Source organism: Lagenorhynchus albirostris, chromosome 2, assembly GCF_949774975.1.
Source record: "Lagenorhynchus albirostris chromosome 2, mLagAlb1.1, whole genome shotgun sequence".
NCBI classification, from domain to species: Eukaryota; Metazoa; Chordata; class Mammalia; order Artiodactyla; family Delphinidae; genus Lagenorhynchus; species Lagenorhynchus albirostris.
This window is the reverse complement of record NC_083096.1, coordinates 55,699,641-55,716,052: the sequence shown is the minus strand read 5'-3', so window position 1 is coordinate 55,716,052 and position 16,412 is coordinate 55,699,641. Positions and strand designations below refer to the sequence as shown.

At 39.2% G+C, this 16,412-nt stretch overlaps 1 protein-coding gene and 1 long non-coding RNA gene across 6 annotated transcripts in view; one reads left to right on the top strand and one right to left on the bottom strand.

The window, feature by feature from the left end:
• LOC132510760 (uncharacterized) overlaps positions 1–16,412 on the bottom strand; it is a 62,253-nt gene that overhangs the window by 20,904 nt on the left and 24,937 nt on the right. The window lies entirely within an intron of this gene.
• Positions 1–16,412, top strand: part of KLHL20 (kelch like family member 20) — a 78,657-nt gene that overhangs the window by 53,748 nt on the left and 8,497 nt on the right. For all 5 annotated transcript variants that reach the window (XM_060133053.1, XM_060133067.1, XM_060133061.1 and 2 more), the window contains one exon: positions 4,955–5,098. In XM_060133053.1, coding sequence (XP_059989036.1) covers positions 4,955–5,098 — 144 coding nt within the window. The remainder of the gene's footprint in view (positions 1–4,954; positions 5,099–16,412) is intronic.

Here is a 16,412-nt window from a genome sequence, read left to right as displayed (position 1 = left end):
CCCAAAACAATTAAGAAAATGGTAAGAGGAACATACATATCGATAATTACCTTAAATGTAAATTGATTAAATGCTCCAACCAAAAGACATAGACTGGCTGAATGCATACAAAGACAAGACCCGTATATATGCTGTCTACAAGAGACCCACTTGAGACCTAGGGACACATACAGACAAAGTGAGGGGATGGAAAAAGATATTCCATGCAAATGGAAATCGAAAGAAAGCTGGAGTAGCAATTCACATATCAGAAAAAATAGAGTTTAAAATAAAGACTGTTACAAGAGACAAAGAAGGACACTACCATAATGATCAAGGGATCAATCCAAGAAGAAGATATGACAATTATAAATATTTATGCACCCAAAATAGGAGCATCTCAATACATAAGGCAAATGCTAACAGCAATAAAAGGGGAAATCAACAGCAACACAATAATAGTAGGGGACTTTAACATCCCACTTTAACCAATGGACAGATCATCCAAAATGAAAATAAATAATGAAACACAAGCTTTAAATGACACACTAGACAAGATGGACATTAATTTTTATGTATAGGACATTCCACCCAAAAACAACAGAATACACTTTCTTATGTGCTCATGGAACATTCTCTAGGATAGATCATATCTTGGGGCACAAATCAAGCCTTGGTAAATTTAAGAAAATTGAAATCATATCAACTGTCTTTTCTGACCACAATGCTATGAGACTAGATATAAATTACAGGGAAAAAACTAAAAAATCCAAACACATGGAGGCTAAACAGTATGCTACTAAATAACCAAGAGATCACTGAAGAAATCAGAGAGGAAATCAAAAACTACCTAGAAACAAACGACAATGAAAGCATGACAACCCAAAACCTATGGGATGCAGCAAAAGCAGTTCTAAGAGGGAAGTCTATAGTAATACAATCCCACCTCAAGAAACAAGAAAAATCTCAAATAAACAACCTAAACTTACACCTAAAGCAATTAGAGAAAGAAGAACAAAAAAAACCCAAAGTTAGCAGAAGGAAAGAAAGAAAGATCAGATCAGAAATAAAACAAAATTGATAAACCATTAGCCAAACTCATCAAGAAAAAAACGGAGAAGACTCAAATCAACAGAATTAGAACTGAAAAAGAAGTAACAACTGACACTGCAGAAATACAAAGGATCATGAGAGATTACTACAAGCAACTATATACCAATAAATTGGACAACCTGAAAGAAATAGACAAATTCTTAGAAAAGCACAACCTTCTGAGACTGAAAAGGAAGAAATAGAAAATATAAACAGAACAATCACAAGCACTGAAATTGAAACTGTGATTAAAAATCTTCCAACAAACAAAAGCCCAGGACCAGATGGCTTCACAGGCGAATTGTATCAAACATTTAGAAAAGAGCTAACACCTATCCTTCTCAAACTCTTCCAAAATATAGCAGAGGGAGGAACACTCCCAAACTCATTCTACGAGGCCACCATCATCCTGATGCCAAAACCAGACAAAGATATCACAAAAAAAGAAAACTACAGGCCAATATCACTGATGAACATACATGCAAAGATCCTCAACAAAATACCAGCAAACAGAATCCAACAGCACCTTAAAAGGATCACACACCATGATCAAGTGGGGTTTATCCCAGGGATGCAAGGATTCTTCAATATATGCAAATCAATCAATGTGATACACCATATTAAACTGAAGAATAAAAACCATGAGATAATCTCAATAGATGCAGAAAAAGCTTTTGACAAAATTCAACACCCATTTATGATAAAAACTCTCCAGAAAGTAGGCATAGAGGGAACCTACCTCAACATAATAAAGTCCATATATGACAAACCCACAGCCAACATCGTTCTCAATGGTGAAAAACTGAAACCATTTCCTCTAAGATCAGGAACAAGACAAGGTTGCCCACTCTCACCACTATTATTCAACTTAGTTTTGGAAGTTTTAGCCACAGCAATCAGAGAAGAAAAAGAAATAAAAGGAATCCAAATCAGAAAAGAAGAAATAAAACTGTCACTGTGTGCAGATAACATGATACTATACGTAGAGAATCCTAAAGATGCTACCAGAAAACTACTAGAGCTAATCAATGAATTTGGTAAAGTAGCAGGATACAAAATTAATGCACAGAAATCTCTTGCATTCCTATACACTAATGATGAAAAATCTGAAAGTGAAATAAAGAAAACACTCCCATTTACCATTGCAACAAAAAGAATAAAATACCTAGGAATAAACCTATCTAAGGAGACAAAAGACCTGTATGCAGAAAACTATAAGACATTGATGAAAGAAATGAAAGATGATACAAAGAGATGGAGAGATGTACCATGTTCTTGGATTGGAAGAATCAACATTATGGAAATGACTGTACTACCCAAAGCAATCTACAGATTCAGTGCAATCGTTATCATACTACCAATGGCATTTTTCACAGAACTAGAACTAAAAGTTTCACAATTTCTATTGAAACACAAAAGACCTGAATAGCCCAAGCAATCTTGAGAAAGAAAAATGGAGCTGGAAGAATCAGACTCCCTGACTTCAGACTATACCAAAAAGCTACAGTAATCAAGACAGTATGGTACTGGCACAAAAATAGAAATATTTATCCATGGAACTGGATAGAAAGCCCAGAGATAAACCCACGCACATATGGTCACCTTATCTTTGATAAAGGAGGCAGGAATATACAGTGGAAAAAAGACACCTCTTCAATAAGTGGTGCTGGGAAAACTGGACAGCTACATGTAAAAGAATGAAGTTAGACCCCTCCCTTACACCATACACAAAAGTAAACTCAAAATGGATTAAAGATCTAAATGTAAGGCCAGACACTAACAAATTCTTAGAGGAAAACATAGGCAGAACACTCTATGACATAAATCACAGCAAGATCCTTTTTGATCTACCTCCTAGAGAAATGGAAATAAAAACAAACAAATGGGACCTAAGGAAACCTAAAAGCTTTTGCACAACAAAGGAAATCATAAGCAAGACGAAAAGACAACCCTCACAATGGGAGAAAATATTTGCAAACGAAGCAACTGACAAAGGATTAATCTCCAAAATATACAAGCAGCTCATGCAGCTTAATATCAAAAAAACAAACAACCCAACCCCAAAATGGGCAGAAGACCTAAATAGACGTTTCTCCAAAGAAGATATACAGATTGCCAACAAACACATGAAAGGATGCTCAACATCGCGAATCATTAGAAAAATACAAGTCAAAACTACAATGAGGGAGCTTCCCTGGTGGCACAGTGGTTGAGAGTCCGCCTGCCGATGCAGGGGACAGAAGTTTGTGCCCCAGTCCGGGAAGATTCCACATGCTGCGGAGCGGCTGGGCCTGTGAGCCATGGCTGCTGAGCCTGCACGTGCGGAGCCTGTGCTCCGCAACGAGAGAGGCCACAACAGTGAGAGGCCCGTGTACCGCAAAAAAAAAAAAAAAACTACAGTGAGGTATCACCTCACACTGGTCAGAATGGCCATCATCAAAAAATCCACAAGTAATAAATGCTAGAGAGGGTGTAGAGAAACAGGAACCTTCTTGCACTGTTGGTGGGAATGTAAATTGATACAGTCACTATGGAGAACGGTATGGAGGTTCCTTAAAAAACTAAAAATAGAACTACCATATGACCTAGCAATCCCACTACTAGGCATATGCCCTGAGAAAACCATAATTCAAAATGAGTCATGTACCACAACGTTCATTGCAGCTCTATTTACAATAGCCAGGACATGGAACCAACCTAAATGTCCATCGACAGATGATTGAATAAAGAAGATGTGGCACATATATACAATGGAATATTACTCAGCCATAAAAAGAAACAAAATTGAGTTATCTGTAGTGAGGTGGATGGACCTAGATTCTGTCATACAGAGTGAAGTAAGTCAGAAAGAGAAAAACAAATACTGTATGCTAACACATATATATGGCATCTAAAAAAAAAAAAAGGTTCTGATGAACCTAGGGGCAGGATAGGAATAAAGACAGACATAGAGAATGTACTTGAGGACACGGGGAGGGGGAAGGGTAAGCTGGGACGAAGTGAGAGAGTGGCATGGACATATGTACACTACCAAATGTAAAATAGATAGCTAGTGGGAAGCAGCTGCATAGCACAGGGAGATCAGCTCGGTGCTTTGTGACTACCTAGAGGGGTTAGATAGGGAGGGTGGAAGGGAGATGCAAGAGAGAAGGGATATGGGATATATGTGTACGTGTAGCTGATTCACTTTGTTATACAGCAGAAAGTAACCGAACATTGTAAAGCAACTATACTCCAATAAAGATGTTTAAAAAAAAAATGAATATACTCTTTGCTCCATGATTCTGCTTCTCATCATCCATTGCACAAGGAGAAATATACAAGGGTGATCACTGTTTTTAATAACAAAATGTCACAATGTAAGGATACATCAATAGAAATATGATTTAAATAATATATGGCACACACAATATAATTAGATAGTTCAAAAGAGAAATCTAGAGCTATATCTATTATGACTAGATCTCAGAAATATATTGAGTGAAAAAGTAATGCATAATATGTGGCATTACTTATGTACATGCTTGCATATAAAGAAATATATATATATGGATAGATATATACTTATTTAAAAGAATTTTACCGAAAAATCTTGAAGGATGTACACCAAATCAAAATGGGAAAAGAACAGAAGTTGGGTGGAACTCAAAGAGAATTTTAGCTTTATCTATAACATTCTGAAAAAAATTTTTAAAGAAAATATATTTATATGTAACTTTTTAAGTAAAATTGAATTTCAAAAACTATAAATTAGACTATCACATATTTAGTTATTAGCCTATATTTGGGGAAAGAATATATATATCATATTATATATCATTGCATGTATAAACATAGCCCTCTTTGTGTAATACGAACTGTGTTCTTGACGTGTTCTCTGCAGGTATGACCCCAAAACAAACCAATGGAGCAGTGATGTTGCTCCTACAAGCACCTGCAGGACAAGTGTTGGTGTGGCTGTGCTTGGAGGCTTTCTCTATGCTGTGGGTGGCCAGGATGGAGTGTCTTGCCTCAACATCGTTGAGAGGTGATTTTTTTAAAGTCATTTTCAGTTTTTTAAAAGAAACAATTTAGGACACTAGGGATTCACTATTCTGTAGATTTCCCATGGGCTTTAAGGAAAAAGTTTTCAGTTAACTTTAAAGTCTAGGAAGATGAAAGATATAACCCAATTTTTTAAATTATGTGTTACACTGACTGAGCCTAACATTGAAGTGTTGGAATCATATTTTAAATTTCATTTTATATATGATATCAAGGATACCACTTCTGAAATCTGTTCTGATTTTTTTCCCCCAGTAATTGGAATGACTTTGCTCAGACTTCCTCCAGAAAAAATGATTAAAGCAATAATTCTTTGTGTAGCATACCTTATAAAAACTCCAAGGTATTTTGTATGTGGATTCTCATTAATTCTTTTTTTAAGTTTTTATTTATTTGTTTGTTAATTTTGGCTGCGCTGGGACTTTGTTGTGGCACGCAGGGTCTTTGTAGCAGGGCTTCTCTAGTTGCGGCGTGCAGGCTCAGTAGTTGAGGCATGCCGGCTCTCTAGTTGCGGTATGTGGGATCTTAGTTCCCCAACCAGGGATCAAACCCAGGCCCCCTGCATTGGGAGCATGGAGTCTTACCCACTGGACCACCAGGGAAGTCCCTGGCCCCTCTCATTAATTCCTGAAGTATACTTGGGGAAATCTTGGTGGGTTGCCATAATCTACTGTATACTTTTTTTTTTTCTTTTTGTCTGCGTTCGGTCTTCGTTGCTACACATGGGCTTTTCTCTAGTTGCGGACAGTGGGAGGTACTCTTCCTTGCCGTGTGCAGGCTTCTCATTGCAGTGGCTGCTCTTGTTGCAGAGCATGGGTTCTAGGTGCACAGGCTTTGGTAGTTGTGGCTTGCAGGCTCTAGAGCACAGGGTCAGTAGCGGCGCATGGGCTTAGCTGCTCCACGGCACGTGGGATCTTCCCAGACCAGGGCTCGAACCCGTGTCCCATGCATCGGCAGGCGGATTCTCAACCACTGGGCCACCAGGGAAGCCCCTATTATCAGATTTTTTGAAGCAATACTTTATGCCAGAAGAAAATGGAGTAACATATTTTAGATAGGGAGGGTGGAAGGGAGATGCAAGAGGGAGGGAGATTCAACAAAGAATTCTTTGTTGGGTGGGGGAGGGGCTGTCCTGTGCACTACAGGGTGTTTAACAGCATCCTTGGCCTCTACTGATTAAGTGCCACTAGTACATGCCTGGTTGTAATAACCAAAAATGTCCCCAGACGTTGCCACATGTCCTGGGGGGTGGGGTTGGAGGCACAATCACCCCAGTTGAGAACCAGTTGTGCTAGATCCATCTAGTCACTAGGAACCCTCAAAATTGACCAGCCAAGATGGCTTTCCAGGACAGGGCCCACACTTCTGGGAGCAGAGTCAAAATTGAGCAGAACAAGGACAACAGATACAGTGAAAAGAAGGCCAGGTTAAAAGTAGGAGTATTGAATAAAGCCAATACATCTCAGGAGGCAAACCACTATATTTTTTAATGCTACATGAAAAAAAAAAAAGAGGGAACTCCATGAAACTGGAAATATTAGCACAAACCACTCTTTCTTCTAAGAGTTCAGGAAAACTCATTTCATGTAAAAATGAGCAACAGAAAGTTGTTGAGGCTAGATCCCATTAAAGTTAATATATGAAGAGAGAATAAGCAGCAATTACGTCTCTATAGAGAATGAAAGCATACCAGAAAGATACAACTACAGAACAGATCAAAACTATAATCAACTATTTCAAAAATATGCTAAAAGGCATTAGGAAAACAGTGCGAGATATGAAAACACACAAGTCAGAATCTGAAAAGCTCAGAAATGAGATGACAAAACTCAGAAAAATACTAGAAATGTAAGAAAAAAATCACTGTAGAATGAAGGGTTAAATTAGAACAAATGAGCAAAACAGATAATGCCAAAAGACAAATAGAAGGTGAAAAAGAGGAAAGTTTTAAAGTCAAAAAGAAATAAAGAGGTAAAAAGGATTTGAGAGACAGCAACAAATATTGAAGACAGGTAAAAATCCACTATACAGACAATAGGAGTCCATGAAGAAGAAAATGAAAACAAGGGAACAGAGCAGATGCTAAAAACTGTGATTCAAAATTATTTTCCTGTTGTAATTTTTTTAAAATTGAAATGGTTTATTGAAATAATACACTATATCCTCTGAATACTGACCCAGAACAATGAACACTAAGATATATTCTAATACAATTACTGGACCTTGAAGAAAAAGGAAAAAAATCCTTTAGTTATCAACAAAAAAATACATGTTACTTATAAGGGAAAAAAATTTAGATTATTATCAGATTTTTTTTTTTTTCGGTATGCGTGCCTCTCACTACTGCGACCTCTCCCATTACGGAGCACAGGCTCCGGACACGCAGGCCCAGCAGCCACGGCTCACGGGCCCAGCCGCTCCATGGCATACGGGATCCTCCCGGACCGGGGCACGAACCCACGTCCCCTGCATCAGCAGGCGGACTCCCAACCACTGCACCACCAGGGAAGCCCCTATTATCAGATTTTTTGAAGCAATACTTTATGCCAGAAGAAAATGGAGTAACATATTTTAGATATCCAAAGAAAATGTAGGCCAATGATTTTTTACCTAGAGAAACTGACCTTGAAGTATAAAAGGCAGAGACAAACTGTTAACATGTAAGAAATCAGGAAACGTTGTTCCCATGAGTTCCTGAGGAATCTACTAGAGAACAAGCTTCAGAAAAATTACTAGAGAGAGATTGACAGAGGACTAATAGTGAACATGAAACATACAGTAAATCTGAGAACTATGACTAAATAAGGGTTATAAGAGAGTGTAGCATGCCCTGGCTGTATTGTCACTCAATGTAAATTAGTTCAACTATTTTTTAAAGTGGGGGAAGAATGGGAAGAGATATGCAGAAAGAAATTTTAATTCTCAGGAATAGTGAAATGATAATATTGCTATTTTAAGACTGCTATGTGTATAATGTGGAATAAAGAAAATGAGTATAGGTTATTCTGATTCTGTCCTCTTCTGTGTCCTTGAAAACCAGGAAGATATGGAATAATATGGATGTAAAATAGAAGAGTTTAAGTAAAACACCTTGTGCTGAATTTGAGTTAAATTTTTCTTAAAAAAAAATTATATTCTAGCTCTATCAACTGAAGAGGCCTAGAAATAATGACCAGCCAAGTCAGTGAACATCTCCACTCCCTGACTGTCTTGAATTCCTTTTCCCACTAAAAGAAACCAGGGCTTCTTAGAGAAATGTCTGATTCCAGATTTAGGACAGGGAATGTATAGATGAGCCTGGACCATCTTTTCATACCAGATAGCAAGCAAGCTATCAAAGACTACTAGATATCAAAAAGATTCAAGAGTCAATTTGAAGATGTTCCACTGACCAAAGATGATACAATTTTAACCTTAAAAGAGATAATTGTAACTGATTAAAATCCAATAAATATATTTAAATCTATGGGTTCCTGTTGATATTTTTAAAAAAACCTAATTAGTTACCTTTGGAAGATTTTATTTATTATCTTGAAAACTAGTAAGCATATATCCAGGCTTTCTTTTACCAACTGTATCGCATATGAATTGGGTAATAAAATAGTAGGAAACAGAGGCAGAGAGAGAGAGAGAAAGAAACAGAAGCAGAGAGAAAGTGAGAGAGAAGGAGAGGCAAGGAAGCGGGGAGAGAGAGGATCCGTAGATAAGAGGATTGTTTCTTTTTATAAAGTATTCCAGCAAAAGAAAATAAAGGATAGAATATCACCATATTGCAACACTCAGTAAATTAATGCACCTAGGAATTAATAACAGCTCCTAACACACCACCTTCTGTAGTGTTGCCAAAGGGACCAAACGTGGTTTGACCTAACCTCTGAATCCAGCTGCCAGTTTGCAGAACATACAGAGGACAGGCCAATGTGTAGAGCTGCACTGTAAGTGTACAGTCGATCAAATCCATATTGTGGGAGAAGTTGCAGGTCAAATGCCCAGGTTCTAAAACATGAATTCTGGGAGTGGGGGAGGGAGAAGGAGAATAGAGGAAAAACCTGTAGAAAAAAGGAGACTTTTTAAAAATATGAAAAAGTGGTCCAGTTGTTAAGACCCCGCGCTTCCATGGCAGGGGGCACGGGTTAGATCCCTGGTCGGGGAACTGAGATCCTGCGTGCTGCATGGCACGACCAAAAAATAAAAAAATACAAACTAAGTAAATAAAAATACAAAAAGAAATTAATAAGTAAGAGTAAGTGTCTAGGGATGCATACGTGGCTGATAAAACTATAAAGAAATGCAAGGAAATGATTACTGTAAAAGTCAGGATAATGGTTACCCTGCCTGGGGGAAGGTTTTGAGATTGGAAATGGACACGTGGAAGGGCTTCCAGTGTGGCAGGCAAAGTTATTTTTCTTGGCCTGGATGGTGGTTATAAGTAGACTTTCCTTATAATAACTTATTAAACTATACATTTGTTCTTGTGTGGCTTTCTGTATCAATATTTTATTTTACAATAAAAGGGTTTAAAAAGTTATGCAAAGGCTTTTGCTTCTAAGTAGAATGCAATAAGTAGTGACAGCCATCATTCCCACTGCAACAACTAGGAAAAAATGACAAAGTACAAATATCATATTTTTAAAATCATCAGAGACATGTAGAAGTAACAAGGACTAGATGAGCTAAGAGTCCACTGAAGAAAGAGCCCATCTTATGTGAGATGAGATCATCAGCTATTTTCTTCCCAAAAACATTTGCCAAGTTTTAACATGGGTTGAATACTGGACTTGGTCTAGGCAGAGGGGTTCTCCTGGAGGAGGATAAATCAGGGGAACTTTTGACAATCATGTAGGCTGGCATGACAGATTGGATTCTGGAACATACTTTTGTTTTTCCCAGTGGGACGTTTGCTGAGTGCTGGGATAGCACAGGAGAGCAGTGGACCAGGTTAAGTGAAATCTCATGCAATCTTAACAGTGCTTAGAAGATAAAGTCCTACTATAGGGAGGGGCCTGCAACAAATACAAGACATCTCATCCTTGAGACATTTAAAAACAAAGGTGGACTGAGTCTAACTAAAGCTCAGTTCCTTTTTTTAAAAAATATTTTTATTGGAGTATAGTTGATTTACAATGTTCTGTTAGTTTCAGATATACAGCAAAGTGAATCTTTATACATATATATCTATCCACTCTTTTTTAGATTCTTTTCCATAGGCCATTACACAGTATTGAATAGAGTTCCCTGTGCTATACAGTAGGTCCTTATTAGTTACCTGTTTTATATATAGTAGTGTGTATATGTCAATCCCAATCTCCCAATTTATCCCTCCCCCCAACTTCCCCCTGGTAACCATAGGTTTATTTTTTTCTTATTGGTGTAAAATTGCTTTACAATGTTGTGTTAGTTTCTGCTGTACAATGAAGTGAATCAGCTATGTGTATACCTATATTCCCTCCCTCTTGGATCTCCCTCCCACCCCCTCCCCCCATCCCACCCATCTAGGTCATCACAGAGCACCGAGCTGAGCTCCCTGTGCTATACAGCAGGTTCCCACTAGCTATCTATTTTACACATGGTAATGTATTTATATGAAACCTAATCTCCCAATTCATCCCACCCTCCCCTTCCCGTGCTGTGTCCACATGTCCATTCTCTATGTCTACATCTCTATTCCTGCCCTACAAACAGGTTCATCTGTACCATTTTTCTAGATTCCACATATGCATTTATATACGATACTTGTTTCTCTCTTTCTGACTTACTTCACTCTGTATGACAGACTCTAGGTCCATCCACATCTCTACAAATGACCCAATTTCATTCCTTTTTGTGGCTGAGTAATATTCCATTGTACATATGTACCACATCTTTATCCATTCTTCTATCGTTGGACATTTAGGTTGTTTCTGTGTCCTGGCTACTGTAAATACTGCTGCAGTGAATACTGGGGTACATGTGTCCTTTTGACTTATGGTTTTCTCAGGGTATATGCCCAGTAGCAGGATTGCTGGGTCATATAGTAGTTCTATTTTTAGTTTTTTTAAGGAACCTCCATACTGTGTTCTCCATAGTGGCTGTATCAATTTACATTCCCACCAACAGTGCAAAAGATTTCCCTTTTCTCTACATCCTCTCCAGCATTTATTGTGTGTAGACTTTTTGATGGTGGCCATTCTGATGGTGTGAGGTGATACTTCATTGTAGTTTTGATTTGCATTTCTCTAATAATTAGTGATGTTGAGCATCTTTTCATGTGCCTCTTGGCCATCTGTATGTCTTCTTTGGAGAAATGTCTATTTAGGTCTTCTGCCCATTTTTTTTTTCTTTGCAGTACGCGGGCCTCTCACCATTGTGGCCTCTCCCACTGCGGAGCACAGGCTCCAGACGTGCAGGCTCAGCGGCCATGGCTCATGGGCCTAGCCACCCCGTGGCATGTGGGATCTTCCCAGACTGGGGCACAAACCTGTGTCCCCTGCATCGGCAGGCAGACTCTCAACCACTGCGCCACCAGGGAAGCCCCTTCTGCCCATTTTTTGATTGAGTTGTTTGTTTTTTTAATAGTGAGCTGCATGAGCTGTTTATACATTTTGGAGATTAATCCTTTGTCCATTGATTCATTTGCAAGTATTTTCTCCCATTCAGAGGGTTGTCTTTTCGTCTTGTTTGTAGTTTCCTTTGCTTTGCAAAAGCTTTTAGTTTTCATTAGGTCCCATTTGTTTATTTTTCTTATTATTTCCATTACTCTAGGAGGTGGATCAAAAAAGATCTTGCTGTGATTTATGTCAAAGAGTGTTCTTCCTATGTTTTCCTCTAAGAGTTTTATAGTGTCTGGTCTTACATTTAGATCTCTAATCCATTTTGAGTTTATTTTTGTGTTTGGTGTTAGGGAGTGTTCTAACTTCATTCTTTTACATGTAGCTGTCCAGTTTTCCCAGCACCACTTATTAAAGAGGCTGTCTTTTCTCCATTGTACGTTCTTGCCTCCTTTGTCATAAATTAGGTGACCATATGTGCATGGGTTTATCTCTGGGCTTTCTATCCTGAACCATTGATCTATATTTCTGTTTTTGTGCCAGTACTATACTATCTTGATTACTGTAGCTTTGTAGTATAGTTTGAAGTTGGGGAGCCAGATTCCTCCAGCTCCATTTTTTTTTATCAAGATTGCTTTGGCTATTCAGGATCTTTTGTGTTTCTGTACACATTATAAAATTTTTTGTTCTAGTTCTGTGAAGAATGCCATTGGTAGTTTGATAGGGATTGCACTGAATCTGGAGATTGCTTTGGGTAGTATAGTCGTTTTCACAATATTGGTTCTTCCATCCAAGAATATGGTATATTTCTCCATCTGTTTACGTCATCTTTGATTTCTTTCATCAGTGTTTTATAGTTTTCTGAGTACAAGTCTTTTGCCTCCTTAGGCAGGTTTATTACTAGGTATTTTATTCTTTTTTTTGCAATGGTAAATGGGAGTGTTTCCTTAATTTCTCTTTCTGATTTTTCATTGTTAGTGTATAGGAATGGTAGAGATTTCTGTGCATTAATTTTGTATCCTGCAACCTTACCAAATTCATTGAACTCCAGTAGTTTTCTGGTGGCTTCTTTAGGATTTTCTATGTATAGTACCATGTTATCTGCAAACAGTGACAGTTTTACTTCTTTTTTTGCAATTTATATTCCTTTTATTTCTTTTTCTTCTCTGATTGCCATAGCTAGGACTTCTAAAACTCTGTTGAATAAGAGTGGACATCCTTGTCTTGTTCCTGATCTTAGTGGAAATGCTTTCAGTTTTTCACCATTGAGTATGATGTTTTCTGTGGGTTTGTCATACACAGCCTTTATCATGTTGAGGTAGGTTCCCTCTATTCCCATTTTCTGGAGAGTTTTTATCATAAATGGGTGTTGAATTTTGTCAAAAGCTTTTTCTGCATCTATTGAGGTGATCATATGGTTTTTATTCCTTAATTTGTTAATATGGTGTATCACATTGATTGATTTGCATATATTGAAGAATCCTTGCATTCCTGGGATAAATCCCACTTGACCATGGTATATGATCCTTTTAATGTGTTGTTGGATTCTGTTTGCTAGTATTTTGTTCAGGATTTTTGCATCTATATTCATCAGTGATATTGGTCTGTTATTTTCTTTTTTTGTAGTGTCTTTGTCTGGTTTTGGTATCAGGGTGATGGTGGCTTCATAGAACGAATTTGGGAGTACTCCCCCCTTTGCAATTTTTCGGAAGAGTTTGAGAAGGATCGGTGTTATCTCTTCTCTAAATGTTGGATAGAATGCGCCTGTGAAGCCATATGGTCCTGGACTTGTTTGTTGGAAACTTTTTAATTACAGTTTCAATTTCATTACTTGTGATACGTCTGTTTATATTTTCTAGTTCTTCCTGGTTCAGTCTTAGAAAATTGTACTTTTCCAAGAATTTGTCCATTTCTTCGTGGTTATCCATTTTATTGGCATATAGTCATTTGTAGTAGTATCTTATAATCCTTTGTATTTCTGTGGTGTCAGTTGTGATTTCTCCTTTTTCATTTCTAATTTTATTTATTTGAGTCCTCTCCCTGTTTTTTTCTTGATGAGTCTGGCTAAAGGTTTATCAATTTTGTTTATCTTCTCAAAGAACAAACTTTTAGTTTTATTGATCTTTGCTATTTTACTTGTTTCTATTTCATTTATTTCTGTTAGAAAGAATAAAAAAATAAAAATATAGATGAAACAACAACCAGAAGGTAAAATAGAACCACAATAGTAAAAAGGAGGAAAAAAAAAGCAGAAAAGGCCTTGGCTCTGGGGGGCGGGGTTTAGGTGGTGGGTGGGGCCTATGCTTAGGTCCCACAGGGCCGGATAAGGCCCTGGGAGGGTGGGGGCTTAGGCTCAGTGCAGCAGCAGTGGCCCAGGAGTGCCTCTGGCTTTGGAGGGTGGAGGACCAGGTCCAGGACCCCAGCAGGCTCCCTGGGCCCGAGAGGGCAGGGGAAACGCTAGGTGAGTTCCCCCCGATCCTCCAATCCCTGGAGGGCCCTGCCCCATTGGCCTCTCTTCTTCTTCCCCCCCTCCTCCCTCCTATGCCCCTAGGACCCACAGATCCAGAGGGGGCCCCAGAAGGCAGGGGACCAGACCAGGAAGCCCAACAGGCTTTCCGGGGGCAAGTGGGCAGGGGAAACGCCCTCTGTGCCTCCCTGATTCTCCAATCAAAGAGGGCTTTGGGGCTTCCCTGGTGGTGCAGTGGTTAAGAATCCACCTGCCAATGCAGGGGATGTGGGTTCAAGCCCTGGTCCGGGAAGATCCCACATGCCATGGAGCAGCTAAGCCCATGCGGCACAACTACTGAGTCTGCACTCTAGTGCCTGCGAGCCACAACTACTGAGCTCGTGTGCCACAACTACTGAAGCCCGTGAGCCTAGAGCCCATGCTCCGCGACAAGAGAAGCCACTGCAATAAGAAGCCCACGCACTGCAACGAAGAATAGCCGCAGCTCGCCGCAACTAGAGAAAGCCTGTGTGCAGCAATGAAGACCCAACACAGCCAAAAATAAGTGAATTAATTAATTAATTAAAAAAAAAAGAAGGCTCCACCCTGTCCTCCTCTCCTCTTCTCCCCCTGCCTCCCTCCTACGCCCCTAGGACCAACATGGCCCAGAGGGGGCCTCAGAGGGCAGAGGACCTGGCCCGGGAACCCTGCAGGCTTCCCGGGGCCCGATTGGGCAGGGGAAACGCTAGACTTGCTCCTCCTGATCGCCAAGCCCCCCAAGCGTTCCTCCAGTTATGAGAACCCCTTCCCCCTCCCAGCCACCCCTCAGGGGCGCCGGTCCTGTCTGACCTCCACTTCTCATCCCCCCTTACTCCCCCCACGTCCTACCCGGCCTCTCAGGGGTTCCTCCCATCTCCTTGGGCATCGAGGTCCCCTACCAGTGTCTGGCCAGAGCCCTAGTTGTGGGGAGGCACGAACTCAGTGTCCTCCCCTGCTGCCATCTTGACTCTGCCCCATAAGTTTATTTTCTACATCTGTAACTCTATTTCTGTTTTGTAGATAAGTCCATATGTAGCCTTTTTTCGGATTCCACATATAGGCGATATCATGATATTTGTCTTTCTCTGTCTGACTTACTTCCATCAGTATGACAGTCTCCAGGTCCATCCATGTTGCTACAAATGGCATTATTTTGTTCTTTTTTATGGCTAATATTCCATTGTATATATGTACCACATCTGCTTTATCCATTCATCTATCGTTGGACATTTAGATTGTTTCCATGTCCTGGCTATTGTAAATAGTGCTGCAATGAACATTGGGGTGCATGAACCATTTTGAATTATGGTTTTCTCCAGATATATGCCCAGGACTGGGATTGCTGGATCATATGGTAGCTCTATTTTTAGTTTTTTAAGGAACCTCTATACTTTCTCCATAGTGGCTGTACCAGTTTACATTCCCACCATCCACACCCTCTCCAGCATTTATTGTTGTAATTTTTTGATGATGGCTATTCTGATGGTGTGAGGTGATACCTTATTGTAGTTTTGATTTGCATTTCTCTAATAATTAGTGATGTTGAGCATCTTTTCATGTGCCTCTTGGCCATCTGTATGTCTTCTTTGAAGAAATGTCTATTTAGATCTTTCGTCCATTTTTTGGTTGGGTTGTTCGTTTATTTGATATTGAGCTGCATGAGCTGTTTGTGTATTTTGGATATTTTCTTCCATTCTGAGGGTTGTCTTTTCGTTTTGTTTATAGTTTCCTGTGCAAAAGCTTTGAAGTTTAATTAGGTCCCATTTGTTTATTTTTGTTTTTATTTTCATTACTCTAGGAGGTGGATCCAAAAAGATCTTGCTGCGATTTATGTTATAAAGTGTTCTGCCTAGGTTTTCCTCTAAGAGGTTTATAGTATCTGGCCTTACATTTAGGTCTTTAATCCATTTTGAGTTTATTTTTGTGTATGGTGTTAGGGTGTGTTCTGATTTCATTCTTTTACATGTAGCTGTCCAGTTTTCCCATCACCACTTATTGAAGAGACTGCCTTTTCTCCATTATATATTCTTGCCTCCTTTGTCATAGATTAGGTGACCACAGATGCATGGGTTTATCTCTGGACTTTCTATCCTGAACCATTGATCTATATTTCTGTTTTTGTGCCAGTACCATACTGTTTTGATTACTGTAGCTTTGTAGTATAGTTTGAAGTCAGGGAGTCTGATTCCTCTGGCTCCGTTTTTTGTTCTCAATATTGCTTTGGCTATTCAGGGTCTTTTGTGTTTCCACACAAATTGTAAAATTTTTTGTTCTATTTCTGTGAA